General features: G+C 40.9%; 1 protein-coding gene and 1 long non-coding RNA gene across 2 annotated transcripts; both read right to left on the bottom strand.

Annotated features, from left to right (window-relative positions):
• Positions 1 to 6,704: 6,704 nt before the first annotated feature.
• On the bottom strand, positions 6,705 to 8,512 carry LOC309699263. Its single transcript, XR_014274281.1, has 3 exons — positions 8,443 to 8,512; positions 7,233 to 7,340; positions 6,705 to 6,885 (listed from the first exon to the last, which is right to left on the bottom strand). It is a non-coding gene; the product is annotated as an uncharacterized lncRNA (long non-coding RNA).
• An 11,344-nt stretch (positions 8,513 to 19,856) lies between these two features.
• On the bottom strand, positions 19,857 to 21,341 carry LOC309699250 (uncharacterized protein). Its single transcript, XM_082522203.1, has 4 exons — positions 21,015 to 21,341; positions 20,599 to 20,700; positions 20,488 to 20,505; positions 19,857 to 20,405 (listed from the first exon to the last, which is right to left on the bottom strand). Exons 1-4 carry the CDS (start codon positions 21,256 to 21,258, stop codon positions 20,353 to 20,355), a joined length of 417 nt encoding a protein of 138 aa, XP_082378329.1. The 5' UTR covers positions 21,259 to 21,341; the 3' UTR covers positions 19,857 to 20,352.
• Positions 21,342 to 22,140: the final 799 nt, after the last annotated feature.

Genomic DNA, 22,140 nt, shown 5'->3' with positions numbered 1-22,140 from the left:
GCTTAGCTAAGCTATGGATGAGAATAACTCAAGGAGCAGGTGGTCTGACCCCATTTGAAGTCATACATGGCAGACCATTCCCTCTCCCAATAACCAGTGAGCCTATTAATAAGTCCATCACAGAAACAACGATGGCAGAATGGATGACAAAACAGTTTGAGAATAAAGAAGTGATATTAAGCAGTCAACTCCCGAGTGATCTATCTCCAGTCTCTTGCAGGTTGAACCCCGGTGATTGGATTCTGATTAAAGTCCTCCAGCGAAAAAACTGGAGTGCTCCGCGGTGGGAGGGTCCATTCCAGGTGTTGCTGACTACACCGACAGCTTGTAAGATAGCTGAAAGACCTTCGTGGATCCATCAAAGTCACGTGAAGAAAGTGTTTGCACCACAATAAGACGCCGGTTCCCCCGACTCCTAGGTGTTCCCTGGTGGAGGAAAGGGCTGTTTGGGTATATCCCGCCTTTTTGTCTTCTCGCCAGTGGTCTACTCACCTGGAGCCCGGGTGTGCCTGGTCGCCCTGAAGAACAAACACATAATAAAGAGTGACCCATCCCACCAAAGAGAAGAACCAATGACAACACCAGGGACGCCTGAAATAGAGGAAACCAGCCCGATGAATACTGTTTTTGAACGCTTCCACCCGCATTGACAAATCACAGAATGAAGAAATTGATGCAATCCGCATCACTGTCATGCAACACCGAGTAGCTTTAGACATTATTCTTGCAGAGAAAGGAGGTCTCTGCATATTGTTTAACATGACATGTTGCACCTACATACCTGACAACATACACTCATTAAACATGACAAATGCTTTGAATGTTCTGAAACAACTGAGAGACGCTCAACAACAGGACTACGTAGCCGATAAGCAAGGCTGGTGGGACTGGTTGCTGAGCGGCTCCTGGAAATCTTTGCTGATTAAAGGCCTGTTGGCCCTCTGCAGTATGATGTTACTATTTTGCATTTTTGCTGCTTGTATTATTCCATGTCTGAGAAGTATGGTGATGAACATGTTTAACCGTACTTTAGGAAATTATGTCCTGATCCAGAGAAATGTTGAGGATCCCTTTCGCCAGTATGATATGCTGAACATGGAGGAAAGAGTGGAGAATCTCTACTCTTAATGGAGCTGTTGTTTAAATACTTCACTGAATGACATGCAAGTTGAAAATGTGATTTAACAAGTGACTATGCATTGATTTAAACCTGTGAAATATATTAACATCAGGAGGGAAATGTTAAGAGATTTTTCTACATTTTACAATATAACCAAATCTCTATAATACAATATAATCAAGTGTGCCTTATATTCACATATCAAGTGTGCCTTATATTCATATATCAAGTGTGCTTTATATTCTGTGTGTTCATATATTTTCACATAACCAAGCTCATTGTTAAAGAGAACATAGTGCATTCCTCACCTCAGTGTGTGATGTCAGATAAGCATGATATACTTCTGTATTGTTATTCTCAGTATATGTGTGCAAGGTCAGATAAGCTGAGATAATGCCTGACCTCTCCCTTTTGTGTTAAAAGAGGAAGTACTATGTAACCAAGTTTTACCCTATAAATAAAGCAAGCAAGCCTGCGCTCAGTGTGTGTGTCTTCTCAGAGGCATTCACCCGTGCGCACGTTTTCTAATACTCTCTGAGTCGGTCTGCAGTTGTCTTATATTCTCTTACTTGTGTTTGAACAAATGTCTACCCCTGACAATAGCCAACATGAAGGTTGCCTGGGCACATGTGGAGGAGACCTACCCTCATATAACTACTATTGGCTGTGCTGCCCATACACTAAATCTTCTCCTAAAAGACATAATGGCACTAAAAACAATGGACACTCTGAATAAGAGAGCGAAGCAAGTTCTGAAATATGTTAAAGGCAAACAAGTAACTTCCGCTACATTTCTGTCAAAGCAAAAGGAAAAGAACAAGAGTACTACACTGAAGCTTCCCAGCATAACGCGATGGGGTGGTGTTGTTATCATGTTTGATAGCCTTCTGGAGGGAAAGGAGTCTCTGCAAGAGATGGCCATATCCCAGTCTGTAGGCATCGACAGTGACATCAAGAAGGTCATCTTGGATGATGTGTTCTGGGAAAGAGTATCTAGCAGTCAGAAAATCCTCAAACCTATTGCAGCAGCAATAGTGAAGATAGAGGGGGATGGTGCCATCTTGTCAGATGTCCAGTGCCTTTTTGCAGAACTCAAAGAAGAAATCCAGACAATTCTGCCCACTTCCCTACTACTGAAAGCAGAGGAAACGGCTGTGGTCAAGTCATTGGAACAGCAGAGGGAGTTCTGCATGAAGCCAGTGCATGCAGCAGCATACATGCTGGATCCCAAATATGACAAGGGCATACTTTCTGGGGAAGAGATCAAAGGTGACTATGCGGTCATTACAGCCATGTCTGACCACCTGGGTCTCAATAAAGGCAAAGTTCTAGGCAGTTTGGCAAAGTATCGAACAAAGCAAGGCCTTTGGAAAGGGGATGGAATATGGCAGTCATGCCAGCACATATCTGCACAGCCACCTGGTGGAAGGGACTATGTGAATCTGAGGCCCTTACACCTGTAGCCTCCATCCTCCTCCAAATCCCACCATCATCAGCCGCCTCCGAGCACAAGTGGTCACTGTTTGGGAACACCCACACAAAGGTTCGCAACAGGCTCACAAATGTGAGAGTGGAAAAGCTGGTCGGCATTCAGGCAAACCTACGGCTCTTTGAGCCTGACACAGAGCCATCCTCAACTTTTAGTGTTTTCCGCATATTAATTATTCTGAAATAGAGATGGTGACTCTAACTGTACAGAAGCACTAAACAACTGACAATCTAACAGACATCATTGGCCTGAGCCGTCATGCACAGTGAGTCTGATCCTTTGCTGCGAGAGTCTGACAAGCATGTTTCTGGTCAGTTTGGAAGAAATAATATCACAATGTTGATCTTTTTTGCAATATTCCTTCTCTTTTACAACATAAACTGTGATCAAAGCTACTTATGTTCACAGCATGTAATAATAGTGACAGTCCAGGGCATTGTGGTCTGTTGAGTTAGGGTTAGGGTTAGCAATCAGACATATGTAATCAATATTACTCTTGCTGGATATAACAAACACCTAGGAATTCGTATTATAATTCAATTTTCATGAAATATTCATATTCAGTATCAGTCATTTTATATTATAACCACGTATCCACCCAGGCTCATGGTGGGGCAGGGCTCTGTCCTGGGATGCTTGAGTACAAGGTAATGTACACCCTGACCAGGTATCCAGTCTGTCAGAATTGTTTTCAATATTTGGTTCAAAAATATGAGTGAAAACAAAAATCCAACTAGGATTCTTGCATATGATGAATGAAGTCTGTCTTTGACTGTATTGTCCAGCTGATCCATCAAACCCCCAGCAGGTGAACCTTATTCATGACATAACACGGCAACAATGTAAAAAATTAAACAGCAACAGTCTAAATGTAAAGTGCATTCTAAAGTCCTCTTCAATAAATCATATGCAAAGAGTCATTCAGGACTGTAAAACGTGAACTACAGAACCCAGAGTCTTCATCATTAAATCTCTGGTTGCTTCATTTTTCTATCCTATATCAGATACTTTAAAGGTTAGGTTAGGTAAAGTTGCACTGTCATTGTGAGGCAAAGTGTTTTATGTGTGTGTGTGCGTCATGAACGGCTATAAAATGCCTATAATTAAAGAACAAAGCGGGGTTTGAGTCCGAGTTGCGGCAGACTGTCACTACTTGTAAATGGAACACAGCCTTCCTACGGCGGACAGCTAATAACAGGAATCGGACGCGGTCCACCCAAGTCCACAGCAACCACCATAGCAACCACCTAGCATGACCTTAAAAACATATTCTGTCTTCATAACTATCAAAAACATGAAATGATTTGCAAAGTGTTTAAGGCTACGTCCACACGTACACGGGTATTTTTGAAAACTGAGATTTTCCGTTTTCGTTTTAAAAAATAATCCCGTCCACACGTAAAAGCATAAATGAAGGTATACGCTGCTAGGAACATGCCAAAGCAGCAGGTGGCACTATATTCCTAACTGTGTAGAAATGTTGGCCAATCAGAAGTCTAGAAGCCTTGGTGGGAAAAAGTAAACAAAGCTGGGGCATAGAAGCAGAACCGAGTCGTATGTGTGGAGGGACAGTAACTGTGTGTGTATATGTAAGCATTTAAACACTGCAGAGTACAATCAACAGTAACAGTATTGTAGAAATTCATTTCACCGAAACAATAACGTGGCACACACTGTGACGTCAAAAAAGGTGCACATCTTTGACGCTGCGTTTTCTGCGTTTTTCTCGTCCACACGTAAATGCAAAAACGGAGTTTTTAAAAATCTCCGTTTTCAGTGACTAAAAACGCCGTTTACGTGTGGACGAAAGGTGCAAACGCATAGAAAAATCTGCGTTTTCAAAAATACCCGGGTACGTGTGGACATAGCCTAAGTGTTACAGCTGCAGAGAGCTGTGGCGGTATCTTTGGAAGCTGTTTACATAGCTAATAATATACGATGTAACCATGGAGACAGTCAGTCACGTGAGCTAGCGGTGCATGTTTACTACAGTGAATAAGGTGATTGTGTGCACAGCGTCCACACGCTGCAGAGGGTAAAGACATTACTTCAATATTTATGTATATTTGCCTTCTGTTGACCATCACCTCAGGTTCACCGTTACAGTTTCAGCATACAGATGCACACTGTCTAAATATCAACACATTCAAAAACTCATGTCTCAGAAATAAGCACAGCTGTTCATGTTTGTCATTAGAGTTTTATTTGTAAAAAAATTATGAACTTCATGTTGTGTATCAAATAAAAGAACATTTCACAACTCTGAGTCAACAGAAACAGGTAACAGAAATGTCTCTAATGTAGACATGTACAGTGTAGTGTAAGCATTAAAAGATCATAAAGGAAAAACTAACATTTATTTATGTGAAACTAATTGTAATAAAAAAATGAACAGGTGGTTTATAGATGTAAAAGAAAGAATCTGAAAACAACACTTTTTTGGTCTAAGTGATCAAAGTAGAAAACAGAACTGATGTTCAAAAACAAACCGTAGCTGCACTAATATTACACATCTCCATTGTTGTGGTGAACAGACATGTTGCTTTTAAAACCACATGCAGTGTGTGACCGTGACTGTTCACCGAGACCATGAACGCCACTTCGCTGAAGCCTTCTTCTTCTTCTTCTTGCCATCAGAATGGAAGCAGAAAGAGCACGAGCTGCTTTGATCTACTGAAAGGAAAAAGCAGAACATCTGAGCTGAAACCAATCAGCTGAAACCATTAAGACAGGAACAATCATTCAATGCAGTGTCTCAGGTGGCTTAGCCTGTTACAACTGTTGATACAAGCTAAATACGGTTAACACACAGTGTCAGGGAGCTCCAGTGTGGGAACTAGTGGCTTTAGGTTTGTAGTCATTTAACTTTCATCCATTCATTCATTTAATTCAGGAGGAAGAAATGCCAGGTTGGGGCAGGCTGGTTACATGCATTTGGTCCCATGCTGTCTTTAACAAATTGACTTGGTTCATTTTATGGCTGGTCTGTATGTGTGGTTATATCATGTTATTTGGGCAGGAGTACCTGTCCTCTGTTAGACTTAGAAACTCTACTTATGGAGAAACTTTCTAACTCTTATAGCACATCTGTGGCTGACAGCTTTTTGGTGGCTCTTTTTACCCCACACTGGTTGTGAGTGTGTAAATACCAGCACTAGTTCTTTTGGGTTGCAGTTAACTTGGGAGGAAGAGGTGGGTCTGCCATGACTAGATGAATAACAATTATCTGGGATACATAAATTTCATAATGCATGCATATATCTCTATCAATTAAACCTGGCCGGAGGGCTGCCATTTTTTACATTCATTTATTTCTCTTAGAAATGTTGGATCTAAATAATGAATGTGTTACAGTTAAACTGACACTGGTCAGTGTAAATGGCTCATTGGGACACAGAAACCTTTAAATTAAACCCTATCACCTGATATCGAGTGTCAAACAATATCAAAGCTGTAAAAGATGTTTACAGTCAGAATTTATAAAAACTATGATTGCAAAAAAATTCAAACAAGTGAGCTTTTCTCTTTGTGCTGAATATCAACACTGTGATTTCTTAGACTGTAAGCTTTACTTTAGCGCAACCAGTTGTAGAAGCCGTCACTCCAAGTGTCTTTTGATAACAAGAAAAAAATACCTTTTCAGTCCACGGCCTGAAGTTCTTCTCTGACATCTTCTGCTTTGTCTGCTGGGTTGAAAATAATAAACCACAAAAAGATGATTTAGTCAGTTTGTCTGCGCCATGCAGCTCGAATGTGTCGTGTAACGATGTTGAATAGCCGTCGTTATCCCTCTGCTGTGTCAGTAGGATTGTACTGTACAGCATCTCATTGATATGTGAGGAATGCTAATGTAACACGATAACAGACGTCTGGTCTTACATCATTAAAATATATAGGACAGGAGATATTTAGATATTTTTATATTTATATTACATTTTATAGCTGACAGATATTACTAAATAGATAGAATTTACTAAATGGTTGATTTGCATGAAAAATATGTCCATAATCACAAATCACCATGAGAGCCAGTAGAATTAATTCAACTGGACACTCAAAAGACGTCCATAAATGCTCTTTAAGTGGCGGAACAGATGAACAAACAGTTAATCGCTTACTTGAGATGAAATCTGCTCAGCTACTTTGAAAACAGCTTCTAACTGGTTCCTCCTTTAACAGGATGACTGCTCAGGGGTAAGGCCATCATGCAGTCCAGCAACCTTTATGGTTCTGCTTTGATTCACCAGGAACTATTAGGGAAACCTTCCAGCGCCTCCTGTGAAAGACACAGGGATAAACACAAACATTTATTAACATGTTCCACAGTTTTCCAGTTTGATTTTCTCATCCTGTGGACAACAACGTACAAGGATGCAGGTTTATTGTTAACTTTTGTAAGGTTTATTTACTGAACTCATACCCAGCTCATACGGGACAAAGACAGGACAGGCTGCCAGTTTATCGCAGGGCGAAAACAATACATGTAACAGAAAATCCACTTAAATGTCTGATATTTATAATCATAATTATGATTACGATTTAAAATATTATTTAAAGGTTTCTTTAAAAATATATTTAGATTTTTTTATAACCCCTAGAATATAAATTGTTTCAGATTCTGACCTCTGACCTCAGTGACCAGGCTGTGTCCTCACTGCAGCTCCCTCTTGGAAGTACGTCTGCTTCTTGTCCCCAGTGTTGACCGCCTGCCCTTGATATCACGTACTGTACCTGAGGAATAAAAAAGGACAAACACTTGCCTTCATTTAAGAAGTACATTCATACAGAGATAATCTATGGAAACACTAGTTCACCCTTTGGGAGGAATCAGTTCCTGTGAAACATTTCTGTAAATCAACATTATGTGGAGAATGAATGAAATTAGTTCTTCGGGTGATCAGCAGTCCCACACTGACAAATGAAACTTCTGTGGAAGAAGAATCTGGACTTTGGATTTCCAGTCCAGTCCTGGTTTAAACTATTAAGGATTGAGCAACAGTGCTCATCTTTGCTCTTCGGAAATCTGTGTTAAACAACAACAAACATAAATTAGAAACAAAAATACATCTGAGTAGAGAATTTTAATCTTCAAATGTTTCTGAGCCGTCTTCAACGTGCTTTCAACACAGAAAAGTCCCACAGTCAATGCAGCCTGAATGAAATCCTAAATGTTCAGCACACAGAGACACAGAGGTGCCGTTTAAAGTTTAGTGTTAACCTGAGTCACTGATCATTTGCAGTATTACAGAGTCTGGCAGTCTTTGCATGATGTCCACGTCACTGTAAGTTTCTAGCTGACTCTCAGGTGTGACAGGTGTGCCAGCAGGAAAGAGTAATAATAACCTGCATCCTGAGGTTTGTCATGCAGGTTTAAAGGAGCCAGGCTTTGTTCACACAGCTAGGATTGTATTTTACACTGACCCTGGGTCAGTATAAGTATCATACAGTTTAAACGAAGCACTGAAACTTGCACATATTTATTACAGATGTACTGAAGCTAATCGAGATAGTTGCTGTCAATCTGTGGCTGCGATTAAACACTTTACTGGAAACTTTATTAACTAGTAACTTCATCAGTCATGACAGAAGCTAATATTTCTGTGCTAACATCGTTTAAACAGGAACAGCTTTCCTCCAATATAAGCTAACGTTTACACCGTAACTTTAAGCTAGCACCATAAAGACGGTAAAACACGTAGTAATATCTACAAATGCATCTTAAAGGTGTTATATTAGCACTCGGTGTATTACTAACATAACCACATTAACATTACTGACACTCGCTGACTTTTAATAGTCATTCTATAAATGCTGTCCGTTTAAACGGTCTTACCTGTAAACACTGCTGGATCCACCGGATTCCAGCCAGAGTGGATTCTGGAGTCTTCCCACGCTCCTGTTAGACCGCGGTACAGTGAGCCGTCATTTGTGAGCCGCGGTCAAGCCAGCCGCCTCTTATCCGCCGCATAAATTTCCTTGCGCTTTTACACCAGTCTTTATGGTAGCGCCTTTTCGCTTTATGTGTCGATTGAAAGCCTATACCCGCGCGCACGTGCACGCGTGCAAACAGTCACACGCGCACACAAATTTAAATGAAACAGCCCAATACAGTCAACAGGGCGACCGTGGCTCAGGGGGTGGGAATCGCATCTGTAACCGGAAGGTCGCCGGTTCGATCCCTGGGCTCTCTGTCCTGGTCATTGTGTCCTTGGGCAAGACACTTCACCTACCGCCTACTGGTGTTGGCCAGAGGGGCCGATGGCGCGATATGGCAGCCTCGCTTCTGTCAGTCTTCCCCAGGGCAGCTGTGGCTACAACTGTAGCTGCCTCCACCAGTGTATGAATGTGAGAGTGAATGAATAGTGGCATTGTAAAGCGCTTTGGGTGCCTTGAAAAGCGCTATATAAATCCAATCCATTATTAATACAATTATGGAAATGTCAGAAATTCATTAAAAATCATCCTCAGTAGTTGAGGTCCAACTTTCAACACATTCCTTCTCTGGGACACCTACTGTACTTGTGTGCCAGGTTTCAGCCAGATTTACTGTAAAATTACTCAGAAGTTACAAGAAACCTATATTCAACGCAATACAGCCAATACACTACAATTATGGAAATTTCAGAAATTCATTAAAAATCATCCTTAGTAGTTGAGGTCCAACTTTCAACAGTTTCTTACTCTGGGCGCCCTACTGTAACTCTGGGCCAAGTTTCATCTCAATTCACTGTAATCTTTATCAAAAATTGAAAGAACAATTATATGTCAATGCTGGATGTGTGTCCTTTCAAAGTGACACTAAATAACAGAACTCAGGCACATCAGGGAATAATCCAAAAGACGGATTTATTAAACAAAAACAACATACAAAATATCTCTAACCCATACTACATAACCTAAAAAGAAACAAAGGGACACTTAGAAGCACAAGAAAACAATACTGAACGGGCAAGAGACACAGCCCATACATAATCCACAACTAAAATGCCAAAAGAACAAGTCATCCCACATAGCAGACGGGTCTTGCCTGGATCTGGTGTCAAGCCGGCACTGCTGGCTGACTTCTGGCATGGTAAGATGGCACTGTTTATGTGATGGCATGCCACATTTGGCCTGATTGGGTGAATGTGACATGTTGTATAGAGCACTTTGAGTAATATGGGTGAGTAAAAAAAGCACTGTATAAGAATCAGTCCATTCACTGTCTGAACAGAGTTTCGTCATGTTACTTTTGCACTATTATGTTCCAGCACATGCTGTTATTACATGGCTTACATGGCTAAGGTACACATTAGGCTGACATCTGGGGCCAGCCTAATGTGTTTACATTACCCTAAATGTAAACACATTACAAATTACCCTACCGCCTACTGGCCATCACCAGTAGGCGGTAGGGTAAATTCATAATATTATATTACATTATATCCTCTTTCACATTAGGGCCACGACAGGACCCACTAGAACATGGGAACAAGTAAAAGTGAAATATAAGAATATTCTACAGCATGGTAATATTTATCACTTATATTGCTTTTAGTCTCTTGAAAAGAGACCCTGAAATAATCTGTTTGTTTGTTTATAACAGCAACCAAGAAAAAGGCAGAACAAAAAAAGACAGGTGGTGGTCCTGCACCCCCTCGTCAACAAGTTGGTTAAGTAAATAATACCCTCACGGGAAAATCGATATCTCTCTATGAGCACACTGTCGCGCTGAGCTAAAGGATCCTGTCTATCCCGCAATATACGCTGAGCTCTGAAAACTCTCCTTATCAATCTTGCACCTTCCGCAATGTGTTGCTCGCGTATACGGACAGGACATGGCTGCGACAGGCTTCCCAAATCCACCTTCGCTTTTATAGCCGTGGTCTCTCATCTTGATTACACGAAGTAATTTACTATTACTACTCTAAAATATGTATTACATCTGAAATAATCAAATACATGAAATAGAATGATTAATAGTACGTTTCCCTTTTTTTAGGAAATGACCTGTATGTATCTGTATGAAATCAATGAAAGGATCAAGTACTGCATTATCTTTAATTACATTGATAATATTTATTTATGGTAAAATATCGCTGTTGTTTTCGTATAAATGAAGCGGACATACCTGAGTGGCCGCGATCTAATCTTGTTTACATAAAGTAAGCCTGCTCCCGAGCAGGTTTACGCTTACGGATCTGTTGCTATGACAGCAAGTCCCGGATGAGCTTCGGGGAAACGAACGATCCAAGATCACGCGAAATTGTCAACAATCAAATCCAGCTAACTTACTTAGCGAGGTACGAAGAACGGACCCCAGGCTGTTACAAACTGTTACAATACACAATAGTTTACACAAGCTCCCCTCGTAAAACCCTAAGGATGCAGGAAAGATTATCGCTGATTAATATGTATTTTAAGAATTCAAAACATTAAAAACAGTTACAACTGTTTTGAATTCTTAAAATCTGTTTTTCATTAACTTTTAATGAGAAACAGATTATATGCACATAATAAAATGTTTGCAGAATATGCAACAGAGAAAAATAAAATGGAAAATATAAATGTAAACTGTAAAATCAATTGTTTATTTTCTTAATGGAATAATGACAAACACACACCACACACACATATATATGACTGATAGGACTGCATAAGAATGCAGTGTGCTGATCTCCACATGCATCTGTAAGAATAATGTGAGTGTGGACGCTTCCTCTCTTTTCTCTTTAAATGCTTTGCTTCTTTTATTGATTTTTATTGATTTTCATGCTGATTTTTTCCCTTTTTTCCCGTATGAGCTTACCTGCGATAGCTTCTGGACACTTATAGATCATTAGGACTAAAGTGTTCTTAACAGAAACAGCAACAGAAACAGAAACTGAAAACATTCCTGACTTGCATTGCAATTGCACACACCTGCTGCTATATATATATTTTTAGTATTCTTTTAGCACTATTTATATTATTATATTACTATTTATTATCTTATTGTTAGGGCTGTTTTTGTTTTTGTTGTGCATCTGCACCTTATTGTTGTCAATGCCTACGCATGGGACAGTGTGAAACGTAATTTCAATTCCTTTGTATGGCAAGTACATTTGAAGAAATTGACAAATAAAAGTATTCTATTCTATTCTATTCTATTCTATTCTATTCTAACATTTTTATAGTTACCTTATCTTCAGCGCTCCGTGTCTGTGGCCTACACACAGCTGAAGCCTGATTACAGCGTCTGGGCACCGAGCAGCCTTGAAAGGTGCTAACCACTAGGCTAACTAGCAACAAGATGCCTTCCCTCTCCACAGATGACTACCACAGCCTCCTGCAGAAGATTGCAGTACTGGAGACAAAAATTCATTGCTTAGAAGTAAACGTGGAGGTAAATGGACTGTGTGGAAATGAAACAACCTTGCCTTTGATTCAAAACAATGGCGATGAGCAAGCTAGTACACAGCTAAGGAGCACAGATAACATGACCAAGAAAGTAGACTCTCTGTGCATTATAATAAATCCTCAAGTGATAATCCCCCCTCGGACTGTCTTGTTGCAAAACCAAGACATAAATCATGTCTCCTGGAAGGGGGAGGACGTATCACAGGCAGGGCACAGCGAGCTGAAATCTCTGAAACCGATTGGCCTTCACTTCATACGAGACAGAGAAGCTCTTCTACCCCTGTATACGAGAGGAAACAGGACTGGACAACCGTGAATAGGAAGGTTAACAACAAACCTCCAAAACAACTGAATGTGAAACTGCAGAACAGATTTGCTCCACTATCAAAGGACCCTGGATCTATATCGGACAACCATCCATCTAAAAACAGCGAAGTAAGGTCTTTGGCCTGTGGCCTTTTACTTTTTGAAAAGTAAAAGGCCACAGGGAAAGCTAAAGGCTCTGCCTGAAACTCTGATTGTGGGTGACTCTGCCGTAAAGGATGTACAAAGGATGTGTGGTAAGAACACTAAAGTCCTCTGCTTTCCTAAGGATATGGTCAACAACCTGAAGGAGAGAATTCTTCAAATTGCAGATGAATATCCAACTGTGACAAACATTGTTCTGCATACAGTGTCAAACAATGTGTCCAAACAACAGTCGGAGATTCTGAAACGGGACTTTATTGGATTATTAAACACTGTAAACTCTCTGTATGCAGCTGTATTCATCAGTGGACCTGTACCGCCCGTCAGAGGAGGAAACGAGAGATTCAGCAGGTTGTTTGCACTGAATAAATGGCTTATATCAGCATGTACTGACCACTCAGTGCATTTTATCAACAATTTTAATATTTTTGGGAACGCAGGCATCTGTTTAAAGCAAATGGATTTAATTTTAAAAAGTCAGGGGTGAAACTGTTCACCTCCAACTTGTTTTATTCCATACGTCATCCATCTGTGCTTGGTGCCAAGGCTGAGATAAACGAGGAGTTATCTCATAAAGAGGAACAAACAGTACTCCAAGAACAGACAAAGCCCAGCAGAAACCTTGAGGAAGAGCCTCATCTGCCCCCACCCGGGAAGAGCCTCAGCAAGGAGAGACATCTGAGGCAAGAAGAGGGGTCCCTATTTGCCTCCAACTCTCTCAACAACACCAACAACCAGGACCAGGGACCACGATCTTCCCCAGTCCCCCAAACCCCTGACAGGCCATCACCCTCCTCCCCCTCCCTTTCTCCCTCCTCCCCACACCTGGAATTCACTGAGGAGATGATGGAGCGGGTCAATGCTGAGCTCAGATCTACCCCCCGGCCCAATCCCTTTTTGTCACCCGTAAACCCCCCACCAGAGCAGCCAAAGGTTCGCCATCGAGCCCCGCCCTCAACAGAGCACTCGAAGTTACATTGCCCAGCCTTGCCCCCCTTAGTTCCTCCTTACCACCTTCATGCTCTGTCTCCGCAGTCTGATGTGTGATGTGTGAAGAGTCCGGGCTGCGAGGATTATGGCAGTGGTGACTTTTCCCAGGAGAAACTGGGACTCTGTTTACTAGAAGGTTTTAAAATTTCTGTACTTTTAGGTGACAGGAGACATGTGGCCTGGTCAAAACACAGAGAGCTGCACTCTAAAAGATCTTTAAATATAGTAAACATACCTTGTGTGCCACAGACTGCTCCCAAACACGAGGGGACAAGTAATACCTCTAAAACACTTAAGTTGGCTTTATTAAACGTTAGATCTATGGGAAAACATTTTTAATTAATGATTTAATCACTGAGCACAGCCTTGATTTTATGTTTCTAACTGAAACTTGGTTGGACCAAAGTAACAGTGGAGCTGTTCTCATCGAGACGACCCCTCCTAACTACAGTTTTATCAGTGAGGCCAGGGCGAGCAGGAGAGGAGGAGGGGTTGCTGTCTTATTTAATGAATCATTTCAATGTAAGCAGCTATCTCCTGGAAGTTTTCAGTCTTTTGAATATGTGGCTTTACAGCTGAAGGCCCCATCCAAAGTTGTGTTTCTTAATGTTTACAGGCCTCCCAAATACTGCACAGACTTTTTTAATGACATTAGTGAACTGCTGTCTGTGATCTGTGTTGATTTCGACTGTGTAATTATTGTTGGGGACTTTAACATCCATGTGGACAACCCTCAGGACAAAGGGACTAAAGACCTGAGTAACACTCTGGGCAACTTTGGGCTGACTCAGCATGTAACAGAGGCCACACATAATAGAGGACACACTCTTGACCTACTGATCTCCAAGAGCCTGAGCATTTCAAACATTACTGTGTCTGATGTGGGCTTATCTGATCATTACTGTGTTTTCTTTGAAAGTAAAATCTCAGCCCACACAAATATATCAACAGCAGTGATAATAAAATGGTGTATAACTGAATACAGTAGTGAGATCTTTAACCAGGTCTTCCCATTAACACCCGACCTGTCCAGAGGTTCAGTCAATGAGCTCGTCAATAGCTTCAATGCTAAAATGTTAAATGTAATGGACACTATTGCTCCCATTAAGGTGAAGGTTATCTCTGGAAGGAAAAGGTCTCCATGGAGAAACTCCACACTGGTGAAAAATGAAAAAAAAAAAAAGAGTGTAGGAAAGCTGAGCGCAGATGGAGAAAAACAAACCTCCAGGTTCATTATGACCAGTGTTGGGTAAGTTACTTTTAAAAAGTAATTAATTACTAATTACTAATTACTTAGTCAATATTGTATTTAAAATACTTATCTAATTACTGCATTAGAAAAGTAACTTAATTACTCAATAAGTAATTTAACTAAATACTTTTTAAAATCCCTATAAACCTTGAGTGGACAAACAATAGAAATTAAACTCTTTAAATAATAAATACATTATTTGAAAGACGGAGACTCTACAATATGCAGCGGTAGCATCTCTTCCACAATATAGGCTGCAATCATTTTTTTAAGCTCACCTTCAGACGCTTTCTGTGCTGCTGAAGTAAAATCAAGTTTTGCCTGCTTAGCAGGAGTTGCCACGGTGTTATCCATGGATGATGAACAAGGATCACTCAGAAGTGTTCGTCTATGCTCTCGTGTCAGGCGCTTCAGTAGATTACTCGTGCTATTAACAGCAGCCGATAGTTTTTACTCCCCAGGACATAGCTTACATATTACTGTAATGTTCTTGTTAAACTACATGTTTAAGTACTACTGGTAGCTTTCTTTTTAACACTTGCTTCTCTTCTTCTCTAGATGAGTTTTGACCCAGGCATGCTCCACAACAAGGATCACTCAGAAGTGTTCGTCTACGCTCTCGTGTCAGGCACTTCCGTAGATTACTCGTGCTATTAACAGCGGCCGATAGTTTTTACATATTACTGTAATGTTCTTGTCTACTTGTTTCAGAAAAGTCAAGAGACGGGAATATGTCCATTTCATAAAACAGCCACTCGCTTCAGCCAAGTCCGACATCTTCCGCTTTAGAATACGACTATGCAGCAAACTGGCGCGAAATGACGTGCACCTGCACTACAGCGATGTTAAAGCGGCAGAGTTTACTTTTACCTTTAGAAGATAAATTATTGAAATTAAATAATGATATTCAGCGAGTCTAATTATTTTACAATGTAACGCAAGTACATTGTAAGTAACTGTAGTTAAGTCTGTGAAGGTTCTCAGTCATCCAGGTCATCGTAGTCAAAGGAGCTTGGAAAGAAAAGCGTCTGGACTTCTTTAAGTTGCTTGAAGACGTTTCACCTCTCATCCGAGAAGCTTCTTCAGTTCTAAGGTCAAATGGTGGAGAGTCCCAGATATAAACCTAGTGGGAGAAACCCCCCACAGAGGGACAAAAGGACCCCCTGATGATCCTCTAATCGCCTGAGCCAAGGTGTGAAACTGGGTGTGGGTCCCAATCAGCCAGAGTTTCGGGTGAGTTCATTGTGAAACCTGGCCCCACCTTATCATGCGAATTCCTGAGATCAGATGGCCCAGGATGTGAGTGGGCGTTAAGGCGTCTGGGAAGGGATCTCAAAACTGGATGTATGTACATAAAGTACACTTGTGTGGAGCATTGCCTGCTGGTGTGATGCTCTGAAGTGGACTGCCTGTATTTCTATGCTGTACGTGCAGAAGTAATTTCTTTAATTTGTTTCTGAAGGTTCTTTAGGGTTTTTTGGCTTCTTATCCTCCCTTGATTGCATTGCCTAGAAGGAACATGTGTGTAACACCTAATTACACTTTGCAGATGTTAGAATGTACTGTTACATTAATCTCTGCAACCAGATTTTTGTTCTTTTCATACTGCAATGCAATAATTTCTATTTTTATTAGCTACTAAATTCTAAATTTGGCTGTTGCACAACACTTTGACAACACAACATATACACTGCTGCCTCATTTGCACATTTTCTTTGACACTTGATAATTTTCATAAACTGGTCACAAGTCATGGATTGAACTGGTGATAGCTGGGGGCTGTCAGGAGGGGTAACAAGGTACACTAAAGCTTCTTTTCTGCCCTTGATATCATGATATGTCTCTCTACACTTTTTGCATTGTCTGCGCTTTTCTCCCTCACTTAATTCATTGATCCTTTTCTTACTGCCTAATTGAAGGTCCTCCCTGTATTTTTCTAGTTCCTTCTCTAGATATCTTTCCCTCCTCTCTGGGTTGCCATCACGTCAAGTACGATAGCGCCACTGCTTTTCTGCAGCACTAAATGGTTGCTTGGCTCAGTATTTATTTATATAAATCATTTATTTATATCAGGCAAATAAAGTAATGTCAACTAATAGTCACATTAATAAATCATTTAATCAGTGGACTCACTCCAGTTACTGGTACTCGGTACTCTTTATAGGAGTAACAGGATATAGTTGTTAGCACACAATTTTTTTTCCTTTCTTTTTTTTTTCTCTTTCTTTTCTTCTTTTTTCTTTTGTCTTCTCTTTTTCTTTTTCTCAGTTAAACATATGGAGACTCTTTCTAGTGTAATTTCCCCCCATGCTCCGAAAAGTGATGAAGTACAGCATGACACTATTTGTGGATTAGTTCACACAGGAGTGTATTTATTAGCTGTTGTAAATTGTAACTTCTCTTACTTTTAGATGCAAAGGGAATAAAGAACCTATGTTATGCCTTACATATATATATGTAAGGCATAACATATATATATATATATATATATATATATATATATATATATATATATATATATATATATATACATACACACACATATATATGTAAAAAAAAAAAAAACACCCAGCACGCCCATGCGGGCGGTTTATCCTTCAAGCTCGGGTCCTCTACCAGAGGCCTGGGAGCTTGAGGGTCCTGCGCAGTATCTTAGCTGTTCCCAGGACTGCGCTCTTCTGGACAGAGATCTCCGATGTTGTTCCCGGGATCTGCTGGAGCCACTCGCCTAGCTTGGGAGTCACCGCACCTAGTGCTCCGATTACCACGGGGACCACCGTCACCTTCACCCTCCACATCCTCTCGAGCTCTTCTCTGAGCCCTTGGTATTTCTCCAGCTTCTCGTGTTCCTTCTTCCTGATATTGCTGTCATTGGGAACCGCTACATCGATCACTACAGTCGTCTTCTTCTGTTTGTCTACCACCACTATGTCCGGTTGGTTAGCCACCACCATTTTGTCCGTCTGTATCTGGAAGTCCCACAGGATCTTAGCTCGGTCATTCTCCACCACCCTTGGGGGCATCTCCCATTTTGACCTCGGGACTTCCAGGTTATACTCGGCACAGATGTTCCTGTACACTATGCCGGCCACTTGGTTATGGCGTTCCATGTATGCCTTGCCTGCTAGCATCTTGCACCCTGCTGTTATGTGCTGGATTGTCTCTGGGGCATCTTTACACAGCCTGCACCTGGGGTCTTGCCTGGTGTGATAGACCCCAGCCTCTATGGATCTTGTACTCAGAGCTTGTTCTTGTGCTGCCATGATTAGTGCCTCTGTGCTGTCTTTCAGTCCAGCTTTGTCCAGCCACTGGTAGGATTTCTGGATATCAGCCACCTCCTCTATCTGCCGGTGGTACATACCGTGCAGGGGCCTGTCCTTCCATGATGGTTCCTCGTCTCCCTCCTCTTTCTTGGGTTTCTGCTGCCTGAGGTATTCACTGAGCACTCGGTCAGTTGGGGCCATCTTCCCAATGTATTCTTGGATGTTCGTTGTCTCATCCTGGACTGTGGTGCTGACACTCACCAGTCCCCGGCCCCCTTCCTTCCGCTTAGCGTACAGCCTCAGGGTGCTGGACTTGGGGTGAAACCCTCCATGCATGGTAAGGAGCTTTCTTGTCTTTATGTCAGTGGCTTCTATCTCCTCCTTTGGCCAGCCTATTACCCCAGCAGGGTACCTGATCACGGGCAGGGCGTACGTGTTGATGGCCCGGATCTTGTTCTTACCATTCAGCTGACTCCTCAGGACTTGCCTGACCCTGTGCAGGTACTTGGTGGTTGCAGCTTTTCTAGCGGCCTCTTCATGGTTCCCATTCGCCTGCGGGATCCCCAAGTACTTGTAACTGTCCTCTATGTCTGCAATGTTGCCTTCTGGTAGTTCAATCCCCTCAGTTCTGACTACCTTCCCTCTCTTTGTTACCATCCGACTACACTTCTCCAGTCCGAACGACATTCCAATGTCATTGCTGTATAGCCTGGTAGTGTGGATCAGTGAATCGATGTGTCGTTCACTCTTGGCATACAGCTTGATGTCATCCATGTACAGGATGACATCACACACACACACATATATATATATATATATATATATATATATATATATATAATTTTTTTTTTGCAAGGATTTGATTTTGCTTAACTGGAAAACACATCTGAATGTTATATTTGCCTGAAGTATAATCCTCAGTGCATGTGTGCACTGCCTATGTTTGTCCCAATAAACAGTGGGAACAGCTTCCCAAGCAGATGGCATGCAGAGCTGTCTTTAAGCTTAAAGTCAGGCAAAATTTGAACAGCCTTGTAGTCCAGCAGCACTTTACTATTTTTTTCCTGTTTCCTATAAACATTTCTCCCACTATCCATTTTTTTTACTCTTCATTTTGCCATTTGTCCCCCCCCCCCGCCACCCCCGTCTTCCTCTCCTGTTCCCTTCCTATCTTAAGGATGCGAATCTAGGAATGCAAATGCTATGGTAAGCACAGGAGCAGGTGTGTCACAGCAAGGACAGAATCAGGTCAGCATGGACGCACAGACATGCCTTGGTACAACATAGCCCCAAGAGGTCACTACACACGTGCCGCAGCTGTTAGCACACAATTAAATACATGGAATATTGCCTCATGGCATCCTTGCTAATAACATGAGGATACTGAGCACATTCTAATGATTTATAAAAAATACTGTATTTTTTAAAATGAAGACATAAAAACCAAGATATAATTAAGGTATGTTGACATTTACCTTTTCAGCCATACTTAAAATATTATCAAATATGCAGAAAAATAAATGAGAGAACTTGCTATTTTTCTTCCAATCATTTTAAAAGATACAACTGATGCAGTTTCCTGTTGACCATGTGACTTCTCAAATGTTCAAACATTTTTAGATGTGGTAATGAGTTAGGGTAATAATAAAAATCCATGGGCATGAAAAGAATGTATATTTTAGCAAAATTATTATAGATTTCTTTCGAAATAAATTTCTGCAATGCATACATGGGATATGCAGTCACCCAAAATTGCAAAAGAACCCCCCCCCCCCCCCCCCCCCCCAAAAAAAAAAAAAAAAGTTTCTTTAGGATTTTATTTATTATATTTCATTGTAAGGTGCAATGTTTATAGACAGAGGACAGGTGACAAATGCTGCTTTTTTCAGTGTTTAAAGTAGTTTTTATTAGTCCTTCATAACATATATATCTTAAATTTGCAATTACATCAACATGTGTGTCATTTTGCTTAATAAGAAAATGCATTTTACAGTTAATCTTCATGCAAATTATAAATATAATTTCCACTGTTTGGAAATGGCACTCAAATCGGTGGAATGACCCTCAAAATAACCAAGGTTTCTAAATGATGCAGGAGAACGGATAGTATTGACTTCCAGGAGGGCTCCATCGTTTTGACCTCTAAAGCCCACACTGAAAACTAAATACTGAAATGATTCACATAAGCACCCAAAGACTAAAAAATACAGTTTGGAAATTTTTTAGTACGGAGATAAAAAAAATTCATGTTTGTCTTATTCAGTAACAACTGTATCACATGCTGGTCAGAAAAAATGCTGTTATAAGAATGATAACATGGCAAGCAGCCTTCTTTGCTTCTAACTTGTTAAGCTAAAAGTGTGTATACATATCCATAGGGTGCTATGCTTGTTTATGTGGCATCTCCATTTAGTCTCTCAGAAAGTTCAGATATGTTGCCAGAAGCTGTAAAGTCCAAAACGCACTTTTAGTTCACTCATTCTGGATTAGCTTTTATCAACATAAACACAAATATATAGGTACTTACAAAGTGCAGAAGGTTTTACTGAAATAAAGGGAAACACAAATAATTTCAAAATTCCAGACAAATTTTTCAGTCTGTATTAGAACATCCGGTCAGTAAATTTGAATCGCTCACCTTTTTTCTTTTTGCAAACAGCAACACCAACAACAGAAAAGAGGATGAGAACAAGAAGAATCACTGCAGCAATGATGGGGATGACTATGTCAGAGGCCCTCTCTGCTTAGTAAAAAAGAAGCACAGAAGATAAAATCTGCAGATAAATCAGGTTAAAATAGAACAACATCCATGGGAAGAAAATGCAAACTCCACACAAAAAGGCTTCAGCCAGAAGGTGGACTCAAACCCAGTACCTTCTTGCTGTAAGGTGACAGTGCTAACCACCATGCCACCATTTTGCTTCTGCAAAGGTTTCTATGAGTTGTTTCTCCCCCAGGGTCCAAAAAGTGAATAAATTACACAAAACATTCCATCATCACTTTATAGACAATTCACAGTATCAGAAAACAAAATGAGTAAAGTGTTTCTCTCACCTTCATTATTATTTTTTTTGTTTTTGCCCCAGTTGGTCTTGACCACTGTTTTGTCCAGTTTGGTGATCATGTCCTCGTTCACACCAGAGAGCTGAAACACACAGTCGTACCTCTGCCAATCTTCAGGTGTTACTGATGAAACATTCAGATCAACACTCATCTGGAAGGTCTCATCATTGTTGGGGAGGATCTCTCTGTGGTCCACACCTTCATGAAGCTGCTCTCCATCTTTACTCCAGAACATCTCAGCTCTGTCAGGATAGAAACCTGTAGCGTGGCAGCTGACTGGAGAGGAGGGAGTCTTCTGGAGGAGAGACACTGAAGGAAAAACTGGAGAGAGGGAAGGTGGGAAAAAGGGACATACCAGTAGTTTAGGGTAGGAAAAAAACATAAACAAAAATAACTGAATTGTTTGGTGGTAGCTATGGCATAGCTTCCACAGATTTAGCAACATCAGCAAGTGGTGGAGGCCAGCAGGTGGATAAGGGAAAGGGGAGGACCCGAGGCGGCCGCCGGTCATAGTGGCAGAGGAACTGAACTTCAGGTAAGAAGTTATGACCTGCTGTCTATCTGTGTCAGATATAAACCAAGTTTAGTTGTAGTTTGTTTTCGTTGTGCTGACTTTTTACAGTCGCTTAGAATAACTGGTACTGCGTACTAGCTAGCATGACGGAGTTTATATACTGCTGGGCGGGTGCTATGAAGTTACTGATAGTAAATTTTATTTTATGCTTAAGGTTAGTTTCTCAAAATCTTAACAAATTGTGCCAGTCTTACATGTTGCACCAGGCTGATTTATCAATCATAGTGGAGAAGTCTGTGACAGAGGAGACAGAAGAGCAGCAAAGAGAGATGGAGCAAGAGAGAGAAATAAAAGAGCAGGAGAGAGAGATGGAGATGGAGAGATGACTTTATGTCATCCATGAGGGATGCATTTGACATATGTTTCACATATTATAGCCCAACAAGTTACTTATAGCAATTTAAATACGAGCAATCACTTTTTGGCAGACAATCACTTGTTGGCACAACACCGGCTATTGCAGTTAATAATACAACAGCTTTTTGCCATTTTTTTGTGTTTCTTTTTATCGCTGTGTAACTGAGTTCAATTGAAAGCGAATCC

Source organism: Aulonocara stuartgranti, assembly GCF_965226115.1.
Source record: "Aulonocara stuartgranti genome assembly, chromosome: 22".
Taxonomy (NCBI): domain Eukaryota; kingdom Metazoa; phylum Chordata; class Actinopteri; order Cichliformes; family Cichlidae; genus Aulonocara; species Aulonocara stuartgranti.
Note: the sequence above shows the minus strand (reverse complement) of the source record. Positions and strands in the feature narration are given on the sequence as shown.